General features: G+C 40.7%; 2 protein-coding genes across 13 annotated transcripts in view; one reads left to right on the top strand and one right to left on the bottom strand.

Annotated features, from left to right (window-relative positions):
* ABLIM2 (actin binding LIM protein family member 2) overlaps nucleotides 1-12,599 on the bottom strand; it is a 128,429-nt gene extending 115,830 nt beyond the window's left edge. For 3 of the 10 annotated variants that reach the window (XM_074541694.1, XM_074541697.1, XM_074541691.1), the window contains exon 1: nucleotides 12,301-12,593. In XM_074541694.1, the coding sequence (XP_074397795.1) occupies nucleotides 12,301-12,316 (16 nt within the window). In that variant the 5' untranslated portion in view covers nucleotides 12,317-12,593. Of the gene's footprint in view, nucleotides 1-12,300 lie in introns of all 10 variants that reach the window. The other 7 variants (XM_074541696.1, XM_074541698.1, XM_074541690.1 and 4 more) reach the window with 6 other exon arrangements.
* An 11,938-nt stretch (nucleotides 12,600-24,537) lies between these two features.
* SH3TC1 (SH3 domain and tetratricopeptide repeats 1) overlaps nucleotides 24,538-26,829 on the top strand; it is a 28,412-nt gene continuing 26,120 nt past the window's right edge. For 2 of the 3 annotated variants that reach the window (XM_005485725.4, XM_074541682.1), the window contains exon 1: nucleotides 24,539-24,685. The gene's annotated coding sequence lies outside the window, so the exon portion shown is untranslated. Of the gene's footprint in view, nucleotides 24,686-26,829 lie in introns of all 3 variants that reach the window. The other variant, XR_012580494.1, reaches the window with a different exon arrangement.

Genomic DNA, 26,829 nt, shown 5'->3' with positions numbered 1-26,829 from the left:
TTAAACTGTAATGTAAAATCAAAACTGCGGAGTGCACTTTTAAAAATACAGCTTCTGAAACATGCTTCTGTGCTTGTAAACCCAGTTAAAGGACAATGTTGCATGACAGTGAGGAATTCCTGCAAAGAAACACTTGCCTGCATTTTTCTGTACAGCAGGCTCATCTGACTTGATGGTGGGCAGACAGCCAGTCCTCACTGGGAATGCAATGGTCCATTGCACAACCCACTGTGAGACACCTCTGGAACACAGGCAGAGGTGTCAAAAGGCTTCTAACCACAAAAAAGCTGGAAGGAGTGTGTTCAGCAACAAATCTCCACAACCACCCTGCGCTGGTCTCCAGCAGGCACCCCCAACATGGCCTGTCTGCTCCACCTCTCCTTGGAACTGTTCTCATCATGCATATGCCTTTCCCCCAACAATTAAATTATACCAGCAGCATATTAATATATAATTAATTAATACAATACAATTATTATATTATTATATATAAATTATACCATCACTCTTCTGCAATGATGAAATTATCAAAACCTGCTGACAAAGAAATGAACACAGGAATCTGATGCTTCCAAACAGAGAACAACAGGACACAACCAATGCAGTGCACTTTGGCCAGATTTTTTTAAGATGGACTTGGTTGTCTCAATGTCTTTTGAAGAGGAGGGTGGCTTGGAGCAGGTTCCCTTTATCTAGACAATCATACTCAATAAAGAACTTTTACTCAGTACCAGCCCTCAGAGCTGAAATAATCTTCACTCCAACAACTCATCCTTCAGGTCACAAAAGCTCACATATGCTATCAGTGTGACCTGGAACAGATCACAAATATTTTCTAAACTACCTATTGAATCCATGTGATTGTAACTGAGGAAAGCTGCAGAAATTGAAAAATTGGAAAGCTGCCTCAAAGCCCAGCTTTCCTACCCATCTGGAAAAGGGAGATGGGTGAGCACAGAGAAACCCGGAGCTTTTTCACTTTGCTGTGCTTACCCATAGCAATGGCCTTTGGGGGAATATTAACTTAAGCCTGCCTTCAGGGGAGAAAGCTGCACGTTATCTCTTTGCCACGTTATGCCACCTTTAAAGAGCTTTAAAGAACTGGCAAGTGACAGTGACAGCTGCTGGCAGGGGTGTGCTGGGACAGGCTGCACAGATTCCTTGGTGGGGCTGCACGCTCAAGGCTTGGGGGCCAGCACATGCTGCTTTTTCCTACCATGTAAAAATTAAAAAAAAATTTAAAAATAAATTCCAGGGTTGGGTTCTAAGGATTTTTTTTTAAAGTATTTTACATGTGAAGTTTTTTTCTGATGACATCAGCTGCAATCTTGGTTGTTTTTTGAAATGAAATCTCCTCATGGATATGATCCAGAGAGAAACAAAAATGAAGGGCAGGAATAGTTAGGCTGCCAGGGGCATGGAGTTAGCACCAGGAAACAAAAGCAGCAGGCTTTGTTACAGTTAGTTTTCTCAAGCCAAACTCTTCCCTCCCTTCTTGAGCCACTGGACAAGCTAAGGACCAGATATTATTTTCAAAACTTTAGGGAAGATGGCAAACAAATTAACCTTTCAATTCCTACTCTTTACATCTATAGACAAGTGTCAGCCACTCATGCCAGTGCCAAAAATAACCCAAAATGTATTAAGTCTTACACATGTAAAGTCAGAGTGACCTAGCGGAAGGAACATTTAATTCAGACTTTGGTATTTCAGACTCCTCTTCTCTTGACTAATCCTACCCAACACAAGTCACAAATCTCTTCTCAGTTCTGCACAAGCAAATCCCCTCCTCCTGTGAGAGCTTTGCAGTCAATTGACAAAAAACACTATTAGAAATCTAAACATATTTACAAAAAAATGAGCACCAACATATCATAATGAAATTCTACCAAAAAGAAACACTGACATGAGAGAACATAAATGTCATACATCCTACCAAAAAAGGAAGGGGTTCCTGCAAAATATGGCAAAATTTTCCTAAAGATAACATCTTATCTTGTCTGGGATTAAAAATAGTACAACTGCTTACCTATGACACAAAGCCAAAGACAACATCTCCTCCAAACAGTTTGCAAATGATATAAACTGCAGTCAGAAAAAAATACAGGGAATATTGATATAACAGCAATTATTGTAATAATTACATTATTTGTATTTAAAAGTTTTCCAGTCATTTATTGCATTATTGCTTTCTTTAAGCCATACCATTTCAGGATGCTTACAAAGAAGTATGCAATAAAAGTTGAAATAAATTGATGAAAAGAGATTTTAACACTGACAGTGAGATTCAAGAGCCATGTTGGAAGCAGCCTAGAGACAGGAAGGAGTGGAAGACATAGGGTGATTTGTTTATTTGTTTGTGATTTGTTTAAGCTATTTTGTCCTATGGATTTGTGGATGTGCAGCTCCTACTGCCCACCCAAAATGCTCCTTCTCCACTGTTCCAGAGCTGCCAAGATGAAATGCCAGGTGTGACCAGTCTGGCTCTTTAGTAAGTGTTAATTCTTAATGGTACCACAATATCAGTGCAGTGGAAATAATGTCCATGTAATATTATTTTTCCACAGCACAGTTGCAATGATTTCCCTAGAAAATTCACAGGGGCTATCTAAATTTCAGTCCTTTGCCTTCCAGCACAAGAGACATGATCTGCCTTTCAGATCCACAGCACAGAGCCACAAGGCAAGCTAAGGGTAGGAATCTTCCTTTAAAATGTCAAGGTTTGTTGTTTACCCACTGCTAAGGTCTCTCAAAAAATTGCAACTCCTTAAAATAGATTCTCATGCTCACCTAAGGAAAAAAGAAAATTATTTTTTTAATTAAAAAAGTGCAAACCAATACAGCATTTTCTAAGCATGCAGTGTAACTGGCACAAAAATGGACTATCAGGAGAAGGGATATGTTCAATACCTTTTATTGTCTTGAAAGAACACATTTCTGCTTTTGCAAGCAACTCACTATTGGGATATATGAGTGAAAACAACCACATACAGAAAAGTAGGAAAGGATTAGATGGTTTAGCAACTGAGTTTGACCCATAACTTAGACAGTGTCTCAAAAATGGTTTATACAAGTAACTGGAATTAAAGATGGAATGCAGAACTGAAATATTTGTGCTTTTTGATGCCCATGGTGCAAACAGCTATACTGAAAGCATCCATCACTGTAATAAATACATAATTACTGACCATACAAAACACATGTATGATAGCAAAATTACTAGGATGGAAACTGGGAATTCATCCAATGTACAGGATTTCTATATAGTTCCAAAACTATTTACCCTTGTATTTAGAAAGGGCCTGAGAAGCTCCCTCTTTCTAATTCTGAGCAGGACAGGTAAATCGAGCATCCAACCAACATTGTGGCAGTTTCTGACAGCTTCAGCTTAACAGCCAGGCTTCTCCTGCCAACTTAAATTTGCAGCTCATGCTGCTTGCTACCTTCTAAAATAGGCACGACTATTGCACGCTTCTAGATCCACGTAGACCTTATGTGCTTCAACGACAAGACACACAAAGCTCAGCTGAGCATTTCCCCAGAGCTGGCAGCACTCCCCTAACATCAATCTCATCATCAACTTGACAGGACACAGCCTGAGCTGTTCCCATCAAAAGTCAGCTTTGACCTTGGGAAAAAACTCAGGCGTATCACGAGTTAAAATTATAGAACTATGGAAAGAAATGCAAAATGTGACTATTGCTTCAGCAGATTTTCTGAAAATGTATCACATGACTTCAGACCAGAAATTTGATTTAACCCCAAAGTTTAGCGGTAACAGAAGTTAAAGGTTCCCAGCATAACCTAGGCTTTAGTCTTAGGTAAAATCCTATTAATAATATAGACAACTAAATCTGCATCTTCTATTAAGATATAAATAGAACTTTGTTAAGCTGGCTTTATGCATTTAATGAAATTTAGGCCACACTACCAAAAAGAAGCTAAAATTCATCATCTGAGGTGATGATCCCTTAGTACCACCTTGAAAAACATGTCCAAGATGGACATAGCCACTGTCATTGTTAGCTCCCAGGTCAAGACAATGGGCACAGCTGGAAATAAGTACTGGGCCACAGAAGCATTCAATCCAACCAGGACAGTCTAATGATCTGAAATAATGACAATAAATGTCAGCAAATTGAAACACAATCTATTGTGTTTTATCATTACTAAAGGTCTCATTGCTCATACAGATGTAAAGAGCATGCTAGAAAAGCTTCGGTTATGCTCTCACTGACAACACATTAAGGCAATCTGTGGATGCTTGTTACCTTCGTTTGGTACCATGAAAACATGTGGCTATTAGAATAAAGATGCTGAAATGATTGCACCTAATTCTGTACAAAGGCACATAAATAAATGCCCTAGTTTCAAAGAGATAAAACACTGCAGTTCACAGTGATAGGTGATGATACTTTGAGAGTTTCACACCAAACTCCTTGTCCCAGCTGAGGGGCTCTGCAGCTGCACATACATAACTCCAGGACAGGTTTGCATCTTTAGGCAATTGTTCAAGAGATTTGTGATACATAAACCTGTTTCTCCACAGGGTCTGGTTCAGGAAAGCTTACCAATGTTCATACACGCAGCTGACACTAATTTTTCTCAAATTTTCCAAGGCAGGAATAAGGCATCAAAACATGCCCAGGAAGATTGGCCACACAAAACATTCAAGATTAATCTGCCTTTGGATCTCTGTAGCAATACAACAGATGCTCTACAGTCATGGGTAAGGACAGTTTCAAATACCCACCAAAAACGCTGGACCAGATGCCCAGAGATCCAGCTGACTGCAAGCCAATCTTCAGTTTGGCAAGTGCTGGAGCAATCTGGCCTATTAAATTTTGAAAATCTCAGAGGCTAGATACTTCACAGCCCCTCTGCTACTCTTCTTGGTTCCCTCCGGGGATCAAGCACTATCACTGGAATTTCACTCTTCCTTACAACCAGCATGAACTCCTCCTGCTACTCCTGAGTGTTGCTTCTTGCCCTTTTTCTGTGCCTTTGTGAGAGGAGCTTAGCTTCATCTCCCCTTCATCAACCCATTGGGGGGATTGAAAAACACAATTCAGTTCCCCTCTGTCTTGTCTCTCTTTCCCAGGTGGATCAAGAGCAGAGCTCTCCACCCCCTCAAGGGAAGCACACAGCAGCTTCCCCCATCATGCTCACTGCACCAATCCTGGCAGGTCCACTCTGCCGACCAAGTGGGCGGGAACATCATAGCTCAGTTACACTATTAGTCATGGAAAGGTCAGTGCAAAGCAACTCTCCACCCTTATCACCAGTACTTACCCATCACCTGCACCCAGGAATGTTCCTGTCACTGCCTGAAGCCAGCAGCAGAGCACAGGGTTGAGTTTGGTCTGAGCAGGGCTGGAGCTGCTGAGCAAACCCAGGCTCAGAGCACAGGCAAAGCCCTGGGCTGGCAAGCCTGACTTGCAGCCAGGTTGACAGACAGCAGAACAGAGAGCATATGTGCAAGGCACAGGGTGAGGTGCCAGGGCCAGTGCCAGACACTCACGGCACAGACAGACAGACGCAGCCCCAGCTGTTCCCGTGCGTGTCCCAGCTAAGGCACTTGGCTGCAAACTCTTTTCCATTCCCATCTTCTTCTCATCAAGGGTAATAGTAGCAACACAGCCATTTCTGTGGTTTCCTTTGGTATCAGTACACAACTGTGTATGTGACCTTAAAGATTAGATCCTCTGTATCTGTGTTGCATCTAAAACTGTAACCAGGTGATTGCCTTCATGCTGCTGGTATTGCAAAGCCAAAGGAAACACCATAGAAAATTCTACAAGACCCAAAAAGCCAAACTTCCCAGCTGAACTCAGTCAAATATCCTCAGTGGGGTCTTACAAAGTGAAGAACAGAAAAGCCTGCTTGACTTGCAGGTTCCTGCTGAGTTTCCAATACTGAGAATACCAACAGGAAAAGAGAGGGAAAGAACATGTAAACAGAGCAAGACAAATGAAGGCAACTGAGACAAAAACAAATAGGAAAATGTAAAAGTATTTTTCATGACTTCTAGGGCATTCACATTATTTTAAACTGCAAAATTTACAGCAGTCTAGGATTTATAAACGTACCTCAGTAAAATCTCTTGACAGAGGTCAAAATAAGTAAAGAAAAAAACAAAGTGGTCCCTGATCAAGAACTCTCCAAATGAATCCTTGCATACAAGGCTGCCCATTCATTCAGTCCCACTCAGAGTTGCTCAGCAAAGATCCCAGTATATATTTAGACATCAACTAGTAAACTGCCTTATGAATCACTTCTGAAACTCCCTTTATCCTAAGTCACATACTGTATGTCATATAATCTCTAAGTCATATACTTAGGAGGAGAAGGAAGTATATGACCTATTTTTTACAGTGACAAAAGCTCTTGCCTGACACTTAAGCAGAACAGGTTCTCTGGCTTGTTCTTCATATGATATGCATCAAACTTTAACTCCTACTTCACCATGAATTTTACCATACAAACAGTATGACAGCAATTCAATCTTACTTTGTCACTGCCTGAAATAGACTTGAAGGAACACAAGCACTGAATGCTTGGTGCTCCCTTTTGTACACCACACCCAGCTATTCCACTCCATAAACCAGTACAGGTGAGGGATTTTTCTCCCTGTGAAGCACAAATGAACTTGGCAAAAGGGAAGAGGAACAACCATATTTTGTGCTCCTCTGAAGTACCACAGTGCCTCATGCTAGAAAGGAACTGACAGAAGAGGTACTTGAAAACTTCCCAAGGAACTGGATGCTGTATTTGTGAGCAGCTACTATGCAGTAACAACCAAGATTACACATTTGTTCTTCATATCCACCATGAGGAGCAACTGCAATCTGTTACTGTTTTACAAAGACAGCATTACTTAAACCTAAAAATAACAGTTTCTAAGTAGGAAAAAACCAGCCTGCAATTAAGAACATTAAAGTATTTTCAAAGCATCACTAGTGAGCTCCTGCCATTCAGGAATTTGTATTTTTCACGGCCACCTGCACTTAGACTTTGATTTCTTTCATCTACAGATCAAGAAATTTGTCCCATAAGATCAGGAGAGTCTTCAATATATAGTTAATGATCAATTTGACTAATGCCAGTAGAAAGATTTGATTTTAAAGAGAAAGGGGAAAAAACGGCTCCTAAAGCTACATAAATATTTACTGAACAAAGTTTTTATTCATCTCACATTTCTTATCTGAAATGGAAAAATAAGTAACCACACTTCATGCAGAACAACACTCCATCTAGATTTCAGAGCACGAACATCAACTAATAAGCTGTGAAAGAAAACATTCCAGTGTTTTAGATGGTAACAGTTATGGACCTTGACAGGCTGCTAATGGATCTTGACACAGGGAATGATATAAATTCAGAAATGTTTGCCTTAAGGTTATATTTAAGGATGCAGAGAGCAAGCCAGCAAATTGTCCAATAATCTCCAAGGCCCATGCTCCACCCTCCATCTGATGCTGGGCTTGTGCAGAGACCCAGCTCTGCTGCCTGGGCCCCCTTTCATCCTGGCACTTACAGAGCTCTGTTTCTAACAGCCCCATGCAGCACAAGCCCTTTCCACACAAATGTGCTTAATTCTTTACTGTGAGTGCTGGGTGCTTGGTTGGAGAACCCAAGGTCCAAAGGTGAGTTAATGGTACCAGCAAACCCCCAGAGGACTGGAAAATGCAGCAGTGAGCTTACAATTAACAGCAGTCAGGAAAGAGTTTCCACTGCTAAAGCCTTAATTTGTGTAGAGATGAATTGTTTGTCAAATCGAACAAAACTAAAATCAGGATTTCTTCACTCCTCCTTGAATGTTGGCCATCCTATTGCACAGAAGAAGAGAGATAAAAGTAGCCATGCTTGTATTTCTCAATTTTCTCTACATTTCTTAGAACTCTATTGTGGTATTTTCAGGATCCCCCATGGTAGGAAGGAAATGATGAATCTGACTCCATGTTCTTAGAAGGCTAATTCATTATTTCATATACTTATATTATATAAAAGAATGCTATATTAAAGCTGTAGTAAAGAATAGAGAAAGGATACTTACAGAAGGCTCAACAAGATACTAATGAAAAACTCGTGACCCATTCCAGAGTCCCAACACAGCTGGATGTGATTGGTCATTAAGTTAAAACAACTCACATGTTGGATAAACAATATCCAACCACATTCCAAAGCAGCAAAACACAGGAGAAGCAATCAGATAATTATTGATTTCATTTTTCTCTGAGGCTTGTCAGCTTCCCAGGAGAAGAAATCCTGGCAAAGGGATTTTTCCAGAAAATATGACAGTGACACTCTATGTTTTCGTGTCAAAGATAATTCTTGGTGATTAAGTACATAAGCAATAATGTCCTGAGGAACAAAACTGAAAGCAGACTGCTTGTACCTGGCACTGCAGGGGCAGTCAGAAAGTGAACAGACAGCAGCCCATACGAGCCCAGAAAGGTGCTCAGTACCGGGCAGGTGCTGCACTGCAAACAGAAAAATGAGCAAGAAGGAGACCTCACTCAGAAAGCCAAATGTCTGGATTCTGTTAAGCAGAACTATTCACCTTTCCAGAGATGGGCTGCAGCACCTGGGCAGCACAGGGAGGCCACCAGGAGACAGGATGTCCTGCAGACAGGAGTGACCAGCCGATGTGACATCACTGAGAATCTCTTCTGACCTACTTCACCCTCTCCTAACTGTGCTGTGTGTTTCCACCATCCAAGAACGTGCTCCCATTTAAAAGATACATGTACTGAGCTGAAACCATTTTCTTAAGAGCTGTACAGAATCCCCCAAAACCTTAACAAATCCCAAGATACAGTTTCCTGATTTTTACAGTCTAAGAAATTAAATAGACTCTTTGCAATTCAACCCAATTTTCAGGAAGAAACTACCATCAGGAAATAGAGGTTGTTGGGTTTTTTCAGGGAAACCTGGCTAAAATGGCAATGAAATGAAGTAGTTCTACTCTTGTTTAATTATGAAACATGTAGGATTGACCTTATAAGGTAGCATGTTCATTAGCAGGCAAACTCCAAAGCAAGCTGACCTCCTGGTGCTCCTGTCTAGTAATTCAATGTTCTTTTACCAGTGCCCAGGACGAAGGGCTGAAAGAAAAAATCTGTATCTAAGTAAAAAATATAGCACAGTCTAAAACAATCATAACTTTTGTCTCTAGGGAGGATCCTTATCAGCATAGTTGCATGTCAACTTTGAAAAGGAATTAATCATCTCCAAGCTGAGCTGGACCCTGTGTGACCAACCTGAGTAACCTCTTTTGTAACCAGAGCCACTACATTCCTGCTCCATCCGGGCTGTGACACTCCATTAGCTGTTCTCTGATCCATGCAATCAAATTGCCCCTTTAATATAATAGTTTAAAGACTAAATAGCTGTGTGAATTTGTGTCATGACATTTAATTTAATCTAATCTAAGATAACTCACCTAGTATGTAATTAGCTCTGTGATTCCCTTTTTGCACTTAAATAATAGACATCATGTTACCCTATTTCTGGGAATTGAGGAGAACCTCATTTTCACAATCTCAAATATTTAACCTATTCTGTTCTTCTTGCTATGGTTTCAAGATTGCAAAGAACTTAATTATTAGACTGAAAAACCATATTATAAACTCTTAAAAGTACCTTTAGTATCCTAAAAGCACAACCATTTCATGCAAATCTCCCAGGTATAAAAATCAGTGAATAGGCTCTTTCTTAGAATTAGTCTCAGCCAAAACCAATGGTAAGTATATATAGAAGGCAGCTGAGGAAAATCATGTTTTGAAAAATCTAATTACAACATGTGTAATGATGCATCTGAGCTGTGTCTTACTATACCAGGTGATCATATGCTTTCTAGATTTAAAATTATAGCCTGAGTCTGCAGCCATTCATCAGGACAATGGCTCAATGCATGTACTACTGAACCATTTCAAATTGTATTACCTTTATCAATATATTACAAACTACATCACCCTTACCAAATATAAGCATTTCTGTATCTAATGCCAAATGTTATGGTTAAAGTGGCAAAGCAGTGTCACAGCACTGCCAGAAACCCTCTTGATGCAGACAGTGAGTGATGTGCTGCCTTGGTGCAAGAGAGGACACAGACTGAGCAAAAGTTTCTGGAGTAATAAGGCAGATTCACAACTCTTTGCTCCATCTCAAAAGTAAAAGAAATATTGGGAATTTCTCCTAGATTACCAAACCATGCAGCAATTCATTGGATCTTGTGCGGGGCTGATTTTAACACACCACTGCACCCTTGTTTTCTTTGCAGAACCAGAAATATATTTCTGTTAGAGTAAACAGCAAACTTTGAATTAAAGCCTTTCCATAGTAATTTTGGTGGAAATCTTTTGGGAACAGCAATTTTAAACAAACCGTGGCACTGAATTTGTTGTACAATACTTGACCCATCAATGTTAATGGAAAATTTCCATTGATTTCACTGAGTAGATATGGGCTCCTCACATTTAATTTATCATGAGAATTGATTGCAGGTTGTTTACATAGCCCACACAGACACACAAAATCAAAATCTGGAAAGATCAAAGCTAACCCTATACTTAAAACCAAAACTCCTAAAACTGCCAGTTTTTCTTTCAAATTAGACCTAAGAACTCTCAGGGTTTTTTTCCACTCTCTTTTTTCCCAGGATGTTATTTTTATCTTGGCACTGTTCTTTTTTGCTATTTAATTTACACCGTGTTTGGAGCAATTACTGAGATAGAATTGTGTCAAGTCTCTTCTGCACTAACTTTTCTACTGGGCTAATAACTTCAGAATATATTTAACTGACATTTAAAATATTATAGAGAGAAAAATTTGCACTCTAGTATTTCCTCTACCAGGCTCAGTTCTACCACAATAGAATTTTAACATTTCTCAGTGTTTCATGTTCTTCAGTTCAACGTTACACACAGCCAGGCGACCAAGGAGAGGATTCCATACCAGCATTTCACCATTGCCAAAGGAGATGTTACCATCCTTGTTAATTATCCCGATGCTCTTTAAAGGCAGGAAACAGACTGGGGATTTCTATTGTAGTTCAAACACCCTGCAACACATGCCTTGCTCTCACCTGCACACCTGCCTTGGCCTGGGCACTTCCAGAGAGAAGACCAGCATGCTGGCAGTCCGTGTTTCACCCACAGACCATGTCAGGACGTGGACAATCAGCACACACGAAAGCACTTACACCATCAACAAACACGAGGAAATGCCAGACTCGGCTTTCAGCTGCAATCTGCAGCAGGTGCCTGACCCAGGTCACTCACTGTCCTAACCGGGAGCTCGTTCTCCTCTCTGCCTGCAGCAGGCTCCCCTTTGGCTCGCTGCGAGGATGTGGTATGATTAAGCATGTTGACATACAGAGTCACCACATAATTGTAGCTATTCAGCCTCTCCCTGTTGTTGTGGTAGAGCGTATATTTAGCACTACAGTTACCCTCACAAACGAAATACACAACCACCTCCCACAGTTCCCTCTCCTCTGTGCACAACCCTGCATTTGCCTTAAGGACTGTAATATTTTGCAATCGGCTGTGCTCTGAAGTAACCACCCCCCGCCGACACTCAACGCAGATGAATGCTGAATCGCTAAAAAATACAGTTCCAAGTCAGTTCTCAAATCCTGCATGTATCACAGGATAAATTAGTTTTGTATTGCCCTGGGCAACTGGATTCCTCTGGGCGGCAATCCTAGCTTGGGCTCCGTGGCACATCCCTGACATCCACCTTCTCTACCGCCACAATATCTGACCCAGCAAAAAAGGCCGGTTTTTAACCCAAATATCCCCGTCTGAAAAGCTGTGTGTTCCCACCCGGGATTCCGGGGCACCAGCTGACGCCGCCCGCACCGCACCTCGGCTGCGGGGCCGCGCCGAGACGCCCGAGCCGCTGGGTACCGGCAGGGATGAAGCCGCGGCGGCCCGGCCGCGACCGCTCCAGCCCGTCCTGAGGGCTCCGGCCGGGTCTGCGGGGAACGCCGGGGGCTGCGGGAATGCCCAGGGCTGCGGGCCGGGGCTGTGGGGGACGCCCGGGGCGGGGGTGGCTCTGCCGGAGCCCCGCGCTGGGTCCGCTGGCCCGCCCGACAGCGCCCGAGGCTCCGGCAGCGCCCGCGGCTGCGGCAGCTCCCCCCGCCACAGGCGCACATACAGATTCTCGTATTTTCGGGTGGCTTTAGGTGAGCAATTTTTATCCAGCTGCCGCTGCCCGCACCCCGCGCTGCAACGAGACGGACCCGAGCAAAGATGCCCCAGAAGGTCCCGGCCGCCCCCCGCGCCCGCCTACCTGTGCCGGTGCTCATGGCGCTCCCGCTGCCGCCGCCGCCACCGCCGTCACCGCGCCCCGCGGGCGGCTCCGGCTCCGGCTCCGTCCCCGCCTGCCGCGCAGCGGGGCCGCGCCGCGCTCCGCCCCCGCCGCCAGGTGCCGGCACCCGCAGTCCCGGCTCGGCTCAGCTCGGCTCGGCACGGCCCAGCTCAGCTCGGCTCAGAGCAGCTCAGTATGACATGGCGGCACCTTGGGAAGTGTAGGCAGCCCCGCGGACTACATCCCCCTCCGTGCCTTGCTGCGGCTCCGGCCCCGCCGCTGCTGCGGGCAGAGCTGCTGCAGCACCCCCGCCCCGCAGAAACTTCTCCCCGGGTCTCGGCCCGAGCCTCAGCCGCTCCCACCTGCCGACCGGCACGGCTCCGCCCGGCCTCCCTTGCCCTGCGGCTGAGATCTCCCTCTGCATTTTCCTGTCCCGCTGGTGCTGGGGTCGTACGATGGCCGGGCAAAGCCGTGAGGTGCGCAGATGCTCCGGGATGTTCCCGAAGCGCCCGGCAGTGACCATGAGGATGCTTGCCCTGTTCCCCAGCGAAGCCCGGACTCCCAGGCAGCGCTGCACTGCACGTAAGGTGTTGGCAGCAGGTCTGGGCGTTCAGCAGGGTAAAGTAATGCTTTCTGGAGCAGGTGAACTTTCACTGATCCTTTGGATTTGAAAGTACAACCGCACACAATTACTATTAAAGCCATTTGTTTATTAAATACCGATTTATTCAGTATTTCATCTATCTGAAAATCTGTTTTATTTCTGTGAGAATTGATGGGATTTTTTTTTAAGAAACAAACATCTGTGTTAACAAATACAATAGCAGTCAACGTGGTTGCATAAGCGTGCTGTACTGCACAGCTGCTCTGATGCTGATTTCAGACTGTGCTCAGGGCAGCTTGGGGTTACAGTAACAGCATGAGGAAACAGGGATGTGAAGATTTACTTTGCATTAATATCAGTCTGCTCTGTTCCACTGACAGTTGCCTAAAAGTTATAACTCAATTAACAGTTGTAAGCACAAAACCTACACAGCTTTCCCAGCCTCCACCTGAAACTGAAGAGATGAGCTCTGTAGCAGTGCTTACACATCACACTTTGATAGAGAATCGTGGTCCTTAGCCCTGTGTAAGAACGGCAGTACCTTATGGCTCTCATGACATTTGTCTGCTGAGCATGGGGAACCTCTGGACATAATCACTGCCATCAGGAAGAATGGCAGTGATTATGTCCAGATGTTGTCACCTGCAATCTGAACAGCCACAGGATCAGACAATCCAAACAAGTAACATCCCATTCCTGACAGCCACCATCAGCAGGTATCTGCTGATGGATTTCCTGAGCCAGATGTGTATTCTTTGTTTAGAAGAACCTTCTGTGGATTTTCTTCTGTTGTCTTGTCCAGTTGTAGCTGGAACCCAGGCACCCCTCAGACAACTACAGCCTCCTGTGCAGGGAATTTCACAGCTGAACTGTCTGTTGTGAAGAACTATCTGCTGTTGTTTTGAACCTGCTGTTTGCTATTTTTACATTATACCTGCTCATTCTTGAAGAGATAGCAAGCATACATTTCCCTTTCACTTTCTCTGTGCCACTTATGAGTTTACACTGCTCCATCAGATTCCACCCTTCACTCCTACTCTAGTTAGTCATTCCTTAAAATGGGTGACTTGCAACTTCAGTACCATGCTGCTGTCACTTTCTGTCATTTGTTCTGGAGTTTTGTTGTTTGATTACCAACTTTGGTTTTAATTATGAAGTGTCTTTGCATATAATAATCATCATAAGTTCAAGGCAATCTCTGACTGATGTTAGTAACCCTGTGGCTATGCATAAGTGTTGCTTTAAAAGCTAAATTTGACAGAACTCTTGTCTTGGATGTGGTGGGTGTACAATCCATATTGGAGGTAATGAAGAGGAAACAGCCTTGGGCTTGAAGGCTGCTAAAAGACAGTTTGACCCTTCTGCTGGGTGGCAAAAGGAGAATGTATGCTAAAGCCTTTCATAATTCATTGCAGTGGGAACCCCAGGGCCACAAGAGGTTTTGGAAAATTTTCCTACAAGTCACAGAGACAACTTAAAGGTCAAGGTTACTACACAAACGCTCAAAGTGCCCTCACAGAGCCAGATCTTAGGAAACACTGAGAAACAAGCCATGGGTTTCAAATTTCCCCTTGTTTAGGGTGATGCCACCTGCCACAAGCTTGATTAAAAGCTCCTGTGAACCCCTAGAAAAATCATGGTCTGCTTCTGATAAGATCCCCTTACTCCAACCAGTGAATAAGGGAGTAATCAGCACTTGAAAGGTCTAAAAAAGACATTTCCCAAGCTTATCCAGAAGAAACCCTGCTTCAATGACTTTTGGAGGTAGTTCAGTATCATGGATGACACGGATGACACAAGCATTACTTGGGAAGAGGTCACAGTTCAGTGGATGAGTGGTCTGTGGCAAAAATAGTTGCCAGAGTTTATTCTGAATTCTGTTGAATTTGATATTATCCTTGCTCTCCAGAAAAAAAATTGTCTTCTTCTATGATAAGCTGGCCTGGAAAGGTTTGATAGCAAAAGTGTGGTGAAATTGTTAATTTCACAGTCAAAGTGAAACCATCCAGAAAGGGTTACCAAGAAGGCTTATACTAAACAATTTAAACTGAGCACCAAGTCACAGAATAAATAGCTCAAATCTTTAAGGACAATGATCTGTCCTGAGAATGGGCAGATACACTCTTTGGAGCACTGTAATATTCAGCGTCTTGTTACCAATCTCAGGCTAGTGGGCAGTCATCTCTTGATTTTCATTTTTGAAAGCAATCAGCTTGTTCAGCTGCAGTGAAGAAGACTGAAAAGTCAGCCTTTGACCTGTCAGCACTTTGCACCACTTCTGTCATTACTGGGAATTCAATTGGCACCTGACAAATCTGATGATCCCGTCTCTTCCTTCACATCCTCAGTGTCATCCTTAATTCTTCTAAGAGCATTGATTTTGAAAATGCTTGAAAAATGCTGTGCTAGACAAATGCACTTTCTAGCATAGAAGTGTTTTCTAAAAAATCTCCGCCAGTATTATTTGGATAATTTTGTGGAAGAACTTTACATTTTACTGTCCATATGCATTTAAACTCTATGTCTTTCTTAAGTACATCTTTGTGTCTTGCTCTATTGTATTAGCTGTATCAGGAAAATAAAATCTTCACTATCTACTGAATTTGTAACCATCCCAGTTATCAGAAATGCATCCTCCTCACATAAGGGAATATATATTTATGTATCTTCCCTGGGGTAAGGGAATATGTTTTGATGTAAGGAAAAAAAAAAGAATGAGCACTGTAAATGTAAAGAAACAATTCAATCTTGTGTGTCTTGCATTAAAAAAGGTCCAGCTGAAGCAAGAAAAAAAGATTGTTTCTAATATTTCTGAAATTTCCAACTTCAGGGTGGTCATGGTCTTCCAGGACAATAAGATTATTAACTTTTATTTGATTATTTGTCTGAAAGTTTTTTAGGTCATTGCCATATGAGAGGGGTCATATTTTAAAAGTACCTCAGTGACGGAGGGTCTAGCAAGAGAGAGAGAGGAACTAAAACTTCTGCACTGGGAATGAAGCAGAACGTTTATGTCTTCCAAAAAACCCCAACAAAACAAACCAACACAAATAAACAAACCAACGAACCAATGTTCAACAACAAACAAACAAAGCAAAACAAAACAAAACAAAACAAACAGAGAAAAAGCCATTATTCATCCACTTGCCAGAAGTGTTTTACATGCTAATCCAGACTATAGAAAACTACAAATCCAAGCAGCTGCTTAACCTGGTTAAATTTTCCCTTGGCTTTATGTTCAAAGCTGATAAAGTATCACGAGATTTTCAGGTCAAATACCAACTTGGAGTGAAACTTAAAAGAGCAAGTACTTTGTGCCAGCTATGCTATTAGTTTTGAAACCCTTCTGAAGTTGTCCTAAATAGATATGTCATGGAAAAAAAAAAATCAGAAAAAATTGCATAAATTAGACTTGCTTTTGTGAATCTTACTGTACAGATCTGTATTTCATGCCATTAAGTTCTATTGTATAGTCCTGAAAACTGAATTTAAGCTCCTAAGAATCTACGGTAATTTTTACCTTTTAACCTGAGATCTACTTTATAGGCTGATTTTCAATCTAAACTGCTGTCTAATCTAAGCTGCTGTCTTTTGACAGGTGTTAAATCTTCTGGAAGACAAAAGAAATCTTGCAATTTACAGTAATGTATTTTTAAATGCTTATGTTTTAAATGACAGATTATCCTTCAATCGTGTTCTATAAATTTACAGAAATATGTCATTTTCCTATTAATTCAAAAATAGAAATTCTTTTGTATCACAGAATATTAAGAACCTGAAATTACATGCTATCATGACCTCTCTTTTGTTTTTTACTGATTCTCTTTTATGTGACGAAAGTTCCCTAAACATCTCTGTGTTAAAAACATTCCTACTTTTATTTTTCTGGTGTCATATATCTCTTAGGAATTCAGGGCTGGGCTGCTTTGCTTGGGTTACAGTAACTAGACTTGAACTTCTGTAATTTTATGACTAAGTCCATACTGAGGTATGAGCTTTTTGACATTAAAATTACAATATCACAGAACTATTCGTACTGGGGCAGTTGCCAAAATAAGCCATCCTTGTGTTTGCAACCAGTGACAGCAGTTACCTCTCCACCACCTTACTCTGTTTGCTGTATTGGAATGACACTGGTAGTAAATAAAATATAAGGCAATCTTGAAGTTCCAGAAGAGTAACAAACTGGGATCTTAAAATGAGATTCTGGGTATGGGAATAAATTTCCAGCTACTCACTGAGGCAGAAGCACACGTGTTTATAAATAATGAATTAGTGTGAAGCAGCAGTAATGAAATAATAACATGGCTCTATATTAAGATGTCTGAGTTGCACTATGAAGATGTCAGCAATAACTTTTATACAAAGGTCTTCTCACACCATGGGAAGAATATAAACCCTGCATCAGCAGCTATAACTTAGATATCCATTACCCATTACAAACCTTAATGCATTATGATCAGTAGGTCAAATAAAACTCCCAGGCAAACTTTGAAAACAGCAAGCGTGAAATAACATCAAAGGGAGCAATGGCTGAGGATGAAAGGAATCTTTGTTACAGTGAGACAATCAAAGACTGTTCTCTCATGTCAGCAGTCAGCTTTGGGAAAGTTGGTCAGAACAAATAAATTTTGGCATTGCAGGCTGCTGCACGTGGCAGGAAGTCTAGCAGGTAATGATGAGCATCCATATAGAATTCATACACAAGGATGACAAACTCCAAGGTCACAGCAATGAAATGGGCAGAAATACAAATGCAAAGGGTTTGGGGAAGAGCCAAAACAAAGCATGAATAATATGAAAGTCACTACACTTGCAATAAACATTGGCAAAAATTTAATTTTAGTTTCGGAATGGCAGGTGAAGCTTGCAAGGATTTCAGTGCCATGTCACACAGTGTGTGTAACCACTGATATCAACACTTACATCAGTAAACATGTAAATAATGTCCTTTCTGTAGTAAACAAGAAGGATAATGAGGTAATTTTAGTTGCAGAGAGGTTAATACTTATTAAGTATATTGTGATCCCTTGCAAATGTGACTCCTTGGAAAACCACTCTTTATGTGAAGCTGCAGCTTCTCCCTTGGAGTAGATGATATTGCAATTCATGGCCCTGATTCAATTTAACTCTGTTTTGCAGCCCAGGCTGATGTGTGCTGATTTCCCGTTCCATATCCTACACTGCATAGCTAACACTGTCCTTATGTAAAAAACCCCATACAACACAGCCTCATGCCAGCAGAATATAAACTCCTCTGAGGTGATAAAATTCTCGCGTAGCACTGTCTGTAAGTGAGGCTTTGCCTGGAAGATGTGTGACAGTTTGCAGGAGCTTTCAGCCCACTCTGGCAGTGAACATCCCTGAGACATCAGGCCCTAGAAAAATGCAGCTGTGACTGATGCTCCTCTCTGTGTCCTCAGCTGCAACAAAGCCACCCTGGACTATCAGTGTTGCTTCCCAGGCTTCACTAGGGGAAGGTCTCAGTCTGTGTGAAATGACCTGGACCAAGCCCACTTAAATGAGGACCCAAAGTTTACATGGGGATTGAGGATGATGTATGCACAGATGTCAACTGGAAAAAAAGAAGGAATGGAAACAATATTTTTTTTCAAATGTGGGAAAAAGTGGAAAAAATATCACTGAATGTAATTAATGGAAATTTAATGGAGTGAGTCCAAAATATGTTTATACTTATTAAAATTTTTGTGTTTAGCTGCAGAAACTTAGAAATCTTTTTATACCATCCCCCCGCACATTCACACCTTAACACCACTATTGTCTGTGGTTGCCAGTGCAAGTACAGTTGATTTAATCAAAAGTCCATAAATGGAATTTAAAGATGGTTCCAAGGCCAAATTCTGGAAAGGAAGCAGCTAGAGTTTTCATGATTTTCAGGTCTGTATTGCCAAAAGTTCCACTGTCTAAGATTTTCCCTGATAAATAGAAATCTTTCCTCATATTTCTCAAGACTGAGGGTTGCACTATACCTTTTAAAGATTTTATTCTTCTTATAAGAAGTATGACCTCAAGCATACAAGGCTGGATACTTAAGCAGAAAATGTTGTGCTTATTATGTTTATGTTTATAAACACCTTTTAATATATTTAGTTCTGGTACCTGAGGCCAAATGGTCTAAAAAGATAAATGTTAGAGGAAAGATGTTACTAGAAATTATAACTTAGATCTACAGATAAAGCTGCAAAAAATGGACAAGTAAACCCTTCTTCGGGTCTCAACTAGAGGGCAGCACTAATTTGGAAAAATTCCAATTATGTTGCTAGTTCTATGTGAAGACAATTTGTTGAAGTTAGAAGTATCACTATAGGATTTTCTCTACAGTGGGCATTTTGGTGGCTGGAAATGATAATCCCAAACTATAGGATGACAGTATTTTTGGGCTACCTCGGTCAAAGGGAAAACTACTGACAGTAAACCAAGTTGCACTTAGTGAATGGAACAGAGCTTATAGGATGATAAATTGAAATTCTGTGATTGTTTCTATCCTGATGGCTATCTATTGTTTTGGTCTTCCAGATATTCCCTCAGACATGTTCTTCCACAGAGCATTAGGAAAGCCAAAAGCAAGATTTCATTTCTACTGAATCCATATTGAAACATCTTTTCTCCATTTTTGAATGCCTAAGGAAGTAAAAATTTATTTTCTCAATGCCAAAACTAGCTCAGGAGATATCTGTATTCCACATATATTCAAGCTCCTATAAATAAATTTCCATGGCCCTGCACTTTTTAGCACTAAGCAGAATCACCAAACAGATGGGTAAAATTTCAGTTCTGCAAATTAAGTGTTTCAGTGTGTGGTTAAGGATTGTAAGTACTTCTTTCTTGAAAGTCTTTTTATCCATCCCAGAAGTGCTCTGGCATGCTAGTAAAGAAAAGAGTTGAATATGTACATAGAAAGATAAAAATACATTTCAAATAGTACACATTTATGCAAATCCTAGGAAGGGAGAAGGAATTGAAGCAGAACTAAATATTCATTGCTGCTGCTCCTCCCCCTTCTTTTTTAAGATCAAGGAGCTGTGGCTTTCTACTCTACTCCTCAGAATAAACAGTTTTAGATATACTGACATAGTTTTCTCTGCTTTAAAGGACAGCAGGAAAGCTGTGACAACCTCAGCAAGAAATCTTATTCCAGGAAAAAGCCTTGAGTGATGCCTTTTTCTAAATGTTTAATGTGGGACTAGATGTTCTTGAAGGTTTCTTCCAACCCTGATGGATCTGTGACCCTGTGAAAAGAGTCCTCTGAAGGAAAAGAGGTATCAAATCCATTTGAACAGAACAATAAATAATCTCTACTCAATATATGATTGTGATATATAATTATTTGCTGGCTACCTATAAGAAGGTTTCCTTAAGAATAAGGAAGCTACCTGCAAACTTCAAGCAGCTGAAAATAGTTAACCTTTAATTAAAAATCCCTTCACCTAATTATAAAAGGAAGTACCTGGTTTTTTCTTCAATTCCCCTGTAATGCTGTGAAAGGTGAGGATTTATCCTGTCAAGGGGAAAAACAAACCTTTTAAAAAAAGGACATTCTGTGGGAACTTAAGTGTAAATTGTCTGGAGTACTGATTTTTTTCTCCCTCCTTTTAATAGTTAGAAGGTTTTAGATGAACAGAATTATTGTTTCCCAGTCAACATTTATTTCCTATTTTCTTTATACTTGGATGTTTTAGGGGCTTTATTTGCCAAGTGGTTTGTTAATTCCAGTAGATAAGAGGAAATTAATTCTACTTGCAAGATGAAAGCAAAATAGGGAAAGCTCATTTCCTATGCTGAAGCTTGTGAATATAAACTCTCAGGGCGTTTGGTTTGGGTGATTGAGAACTCATGTGTTTTCTGTGCTGCACAGGACTCCAAAGTTTGTGCTTGATTTGGGAGGCTGTTATTTCTATGGGGCAGAAAATAAATTCTGCTTAGCCATAAAGTAAAGAAATGAAATTATTAATCTAAGGATTAGTGATTCTAAGTGATAATTACAATTTTTATTCTGAGCTGATGAGACTCTTCTAGAAGTTTTCTCCTTCTCTGCTGTGGGAGATGGAATTGTGAATCCAATCATGGCTGCATCCCCTTTTGCCCGCTGAGATTTCAATATGGGCTTCCTTGGTTAGGAGGGTGTTGGCTTTTTGGTCTGCAGATAAAAGTGTTTTCAAGAGAGTAGCAGTGGCACTTGGGAGATGCTGAACTTGGGAGGAAGCTCTGTCAGGTGTGCACCATGGCGCTTCTTGTGCTCAGGAATAACAAGCTGAGTAACATCTATTATTGGAATTTTAATGATTTAATTTATTATTATTATATATTAATATAATATGTATTAAATAATATAAACATAACATTATATTTCATATAAGATCAATTAATTTAATATTCTATATTAATTTAATATAAATTTAATATTCCCATTAGCAGGGTAACTCTAAGCAAACAGCCATTATTTGGTGGGCTGTGTAAATAGCTCAGGAGCTGTGGAAGTGCTGTCACAGCTGGATGCTTTGACTCGGCATTTTCCTGCAGACTAGAAGGCGACAGCATTTCCTTACAGATGGGTGACAGTGTGTTTTTCCTTTCTGAACCTGGCTATGGAGCTGGGATGGTGTTTTTTTAAGACCTGGGGGAAAGTAAAGCTATCTGGTTTTCAAGCAGGCAGATGCAAAGATGACAGGAGATCAGCAGAAAGCGCTTTAGCTAGTTCTGTATGCAGTTGCTGTGGAGAAATAACATGCTAAACAAAAGGAAATGTGGCCAAACCTATTTCTGTGGAAGCTGTGTGTAATCATAGCATGCATGTAACACAACTAATATCCACGCGTGCTGATAATCTGGCTAGAATTAATATAATTGGGTAAGCTTGTTAAAATTTCACCACTGTGAGTTAGTACTTCAAGCTGAATGTTTTTCACATCTAGGGGTACAATTGATATTTTTTTAACTTTGCAATACAGATTGTATAATATTACATTTCTTTTAAGTGGATGTACCTCAATTACTAGTTGAAAGAGGAGCCAACAGAGAGTAATTTAGCCAAGACAGCAGTCAGTATCTTGTGTGATTTCAAATTTGCTGTGCTGGATGTAAATAGTGGAGAATACCAGAGTCAGCAAAACATGGAACAAACAGGATATTTTTATGATGGGTTCCAGCAAGGGACAATATACTTGTTAATATATATTGGACTTGGGACAAAAGAAATCAGACAGGAACTTAGTAAAATGTGTAGAAATACCCCTTATCACCTAAAACTGGCATTTCAGTGGATAATCAAATGAGTTATGCCTCAATATTTTTACAAGTTAGAGTTAGTCCCTTTGGCAGTGGACTGTTCCTCCCCAGCTGTGATGGGATAATAGTTATACTGGAAGGTATAAGTCAGCCTTAAAATTAAAATGTGTTGTTTTCCCTAAAACAAGCTGCTGAAGTGAAAATATGGTCAGAAAAACATGCAGCTGCAGAAGGGCAGACAAACAGGATGATGAAAAGCAAAGCCTGAGAGAGACAATTAGAGGAAGTGCTTTGTATCAACACCCAATGTCCTCCCCAGCCTCCTGTTAGCTTCTTTTAATGATTCTGAAGAAGTCAGGGACAACTCAACATAAACAGGACCATCAAGTCTTCATGTCATTTTATTAGTTAAAGAATTGACTAGAAGAAACAACTTTGCACCTGATTTTTAGCAAAAGGAAACCTGAAACAGGTAGCACAATTCATAGTAATTAGAATGTAGAAGGGATGTGATTACTAACGTGGAAACCAATCTGTGCTACCTCTGGTTTTTCCTGTTTGCTGCAATATATTGGTCTCTGGAGTTATTTTGTGAGAGCAGCTGTCCAATAAGGTTATTCACCTAAAGTTTTGTAATGCACATTAGTACTGTTCCAATAAGACAACAGGAAATACGGGGCCAACTTTTGATGTCATTACCTTAAAATTGAAACCTTTTTTTTTCTTCTTTCCACCTAAACTACATGTCCATATACACCACCAAGAATTGAAGTACTGGCTGTGGTGTGATGAAATACCATGCAGCATGGCTTCAGAGTAAAATCACAGAGGAAGCTGAAGATTTCTGACCTAGTTGAAGATTGCAGGGAGGAGTTGGCTAGGACAACTTTTAAAGGTCCCTTCTAACCCAAACTGTTTTAAGATAGTATAGAAAAGGGAGATAAGGAGCCTGGAGTTCAGTTGGTGCTATTTTTTTATGTGTTTCTTGAAGTGAGTTCATCTCTCCTAATTTCAGTATTCTAAAATAAAAGTTAGTTGTATCTTTTAAGATTTTAGGGACATACTAATCAGTGGTAGATTCTGCAATGACTGGGATTGAGAAATAGGGACTGAAAGATTATTATCCATTGGGAAAAATATAGGCTTAGATGACTCTCTGAGCTTTTCTTTCAAAGCTATTTTGAATCACATAAAAAAAGAGGAATACCAGTGAAGAAATGGTGTAATAAAATGTAACCAAATATTATCTTTAAATAGACATGTAAAATAAATGTGATGAAAAGAGTTAGACATTTATGAAACTCGTGGAAAATCAGTGAAATGGTGACAGAAATGTGGTATTTCATGCTGTTGGCACAGTAGCTACATAAATTAATTACTCCTGAAGTGGTATGCTTTATGTACTGCATTATAGTGCAATATCAAATTAATTCCCTCTGGGATGATTGGTTGGTTGTGATTTACACAATTACTTGAGTACCTTCCAAATGCATAATTTCTGGGAAGATGGAGAGTTCCCAAGCACACTGCAGGAACAGACTGCCCCATCAGCGTGAAGTAGCATTTCTAAGTCCTGTTTATGTGGGGTGATGGGATGAAGTAGGGTAAATGAGAGCATGACATAATTAATACCTGATTCTAATGTTTAAAAACAACTCTCAAGTGCTTGTTCCTTGAGGTGGGCTGGCAGGAGTCATAACTAAGGTCTCAAGGGCACCTGTAGGGTCTGGTTTTGGTACTCCTGCTGATAAGAGCTGTAGGAGGGCAGCAGCGCAGTGGGGACAGCCCATCACCTTGAACCCACTGCTTTTGTGGGTCATTTAGGATATGGCACATAGATCAGTCTTGTTACACAGAAAATAAACTCTGTGTGCATTCCAAAACAGTCTTGCTCAACTCCCCAAACTGATATTTAATGCTGCATAGATCTGCTAAATAATATACTTCTGCATTTAAACCTGAGCATACTGGTGTAAATTTTTTGTGAAACAATTTTTCATCAGTGTTTTTGCAGCTGTAATGACAGCAAGAAATCTAATTTTGCAGTCAAAAGCAAAAGGGTGACAAAGTCCTGTACTTTATCTGAAGGATTGTTTGTAACTTTTTTCTGAACAATGCTTTTTTAAGACAATGCCCTGGATGTGTCTCTTGGAGATTTTAACCACCAATGCAAAATGCCACAATAAATAATTGCTATGAAAAGCTGGAGTGTGTGAATGAACCTTCCAGCACACTGGATACATTTCTGCTTTGCATAATGAACTTTAGTAGCTCAACTCCTTTCTCAGGAATGTTTCTTTCTCTAAAAAAAAGGAAAAAAAGTTTTGGAATTAACAGTATTGGTTAATAAACAACTTTGTGTGCTGGTCACATCCAAGCCAGGCTGTGCAATCAACAGGAAAGATAAGAAGGTCAAACAGGAAGAGCTGAGCTGGAGTCAGTTTTGAGCAGAGCTGAGGAAGGCAGGGACCTGCCTGCTCTTTACCAGCATGGTACAGTGGATCACACCTCGAAAAGGTAGGGGAAGCCCTGGGCTCTGTGTCTACATCTCCCTCTTTTGCTCTGCTTTAGGTACTTGTGGTCTCGTATTTGACTATGTTATTGTCAATGTGTTGGAATTGCAGCCAGTTAAATGGGTAATTTCAGTGGTGTTCTGTTCTTTAGTTTGCCCATAATGAAATCACTGGAAAATATGTGTAAATGTGATCTGTCACAGTTATGAGAACCTGCTGGGATTTTCTGTGCTGCTCTGTTTCCCTCTTCTAGGTAGTGTGCTGTCAGCTGGGCTGCAATTCAGTACCAAAGGCTCTTGCTTTATTTCTCTGCATTATCTGCCACAGGCCAAGTTCTGTCACATCTAGCACTCAGAATGAAGCACTGAGATTCACAGATGCCTTTTATAGTTTTCTAACAGTGATCTGATTTTTATTTTAAAGCATCTCTAGAGTTTATGCTTATTTTTAAGCAGTTATGAGATTGTGGATTTTTTTTTCTCCAATTTTCCATATCTAAACTTGGAAATTTTGCATGTATGGTGCTTTTAGAGCTGTGTTGAGGATGGAAAATATATTTCAGTGCTACTGAGATATAGAGAGGGCTAAAGCTTTTAAAGGTATCTATTGGATCTCTGAAGCTTGCTAGGGCTGTTTTGTTTGTAGACCAGCTGGGAACAATGATACCGTATTGCAACATTGTTTACTGAGAATTGCTAACCAAACTCAAGTTACTTCTGCGATAAAGGAGTCAATATTCCATTTTTGGAAAGCACTCAGATTCCTAAGTTTGTTTAGCCGATTATAGATTTGCTTACCTTTATGTGGAATACATAAAAATTGCTGCCTATACAGAACCTAATATGGATTTTTTTTTTTTCTTACATTCATACCTGTGACTGAATTTCATAGAGATCAAATCTGTGATTTACTCTCTAAGGAAAAGGTTTGTAATGATCTTGGCTTTAAGATGTTTGTAGTTTAACACAGAAGATGTGAAATGTTAGTTGGAACTGGAAGGAAGGGATAAAATAACTACTCTAGCATCAGTTTGGGAAAATGACCTAGATTAACTTAATGTAGTACAGTTGCAAGAAAGGTCCTTAGTAAGTCATTAGTACATTTTTCTGGGGCTCCTAGAAGGAAGATGATGAATGAAAAAAATATTGTATTGCATGCAGGTGTTAGGCAGCTAGTTTGAATAAAGCCCATTTTTGTATACCAGGTCCTAGTCTCAGAAATATATCTTTAGAAGGAGAAAGAGAATCTGGTTCAGTGAATGTTATTGGTTTTCTCCTTCAACACCCTTTAAATGGGAATGAATTGGTGCTCCTGTCATCCACAACACATCTTAAAATAATAAAAAAAGGCAGGGGAGGAAAAACAACCCTCAGCCTACATGGGAAATCTCAAGCTATATGTTTTTCTTCTGATTAGCTGGGCTTTGAAAACACTGAGCAAAAAGGAAGCAACAACACACAGAAAGGCACGATAAAGGAATTATTCTGGTTAACTTCCAGAAGGAAAAATAGTGTCTCATTTCCCCCTGATGTCCAACAGCTGTTGGATACTGTCCCTTCCTGCCAGCTGTGCCCTGAGAAGGGACAGGGAAGGTACAGTGACCTTCTGAGCCTCACAAGCCTGGACAGGGTGTGGGGCAGCACACAGAGCCCTTGGACACGTTCCCAGTGCCCAGGGAGATTGGGCCATGGGCAGGGAGGACACCAGAGCACCCAGGAGCACCCACGGTGTTGAGCTGTCCAGCATCTGCTGCTCCTCCCTCTGCTGCCTCAGAAACTGAGCCTCCCCCTCAGCAGTGCGGACAGCCACATCTTGGGTGCATGGCTTTTGAGTAGAGGTTGGCTCTGCGTTCAGAAGAAAAGGATGATCAGTAAGTTTTATGGCCAACATCCTGCACCAAATATGATTTTTGGTGCAAAAATACCTCAAAAAGCATGAGAAAAATAGGGCTGTTTCTAAATTATAAATAAAATGCATAGTCTACACATAAATGTAGATTGCAAGAACTAGTTAGAGATGACAAAATTTATATGGTGAGTGATCTTTACTCTAGAAGAAGATCTTTGCTCTAGAAGATGCTTAGATCTCACTAAAGATATTTTCTTGAAGATCTTAATCTTGTATTTGTTGCTATCAACAAATGCTTAG

Source organism: Zonotrichia albicollis, chromosome 5 (assembly GCF_047830755.1).
Source record: "Zonotrichia albicollis isolate bZonAlb1 chromosome 5, bZonAlb1.hap1, whole genome shotgun sequence".
Lineage (NCBI taxonomy): Eukaryota > Metazoa > Chordata > Aves > Passeriformes > Passerellidae > Zonotrichia > Zonotrichia albicollis.
The sequence above is the reverse complement of the archived record's forward strand: the minus strand, read 5'-3'. Positions and strand labels throughout refer to the sequence as shown.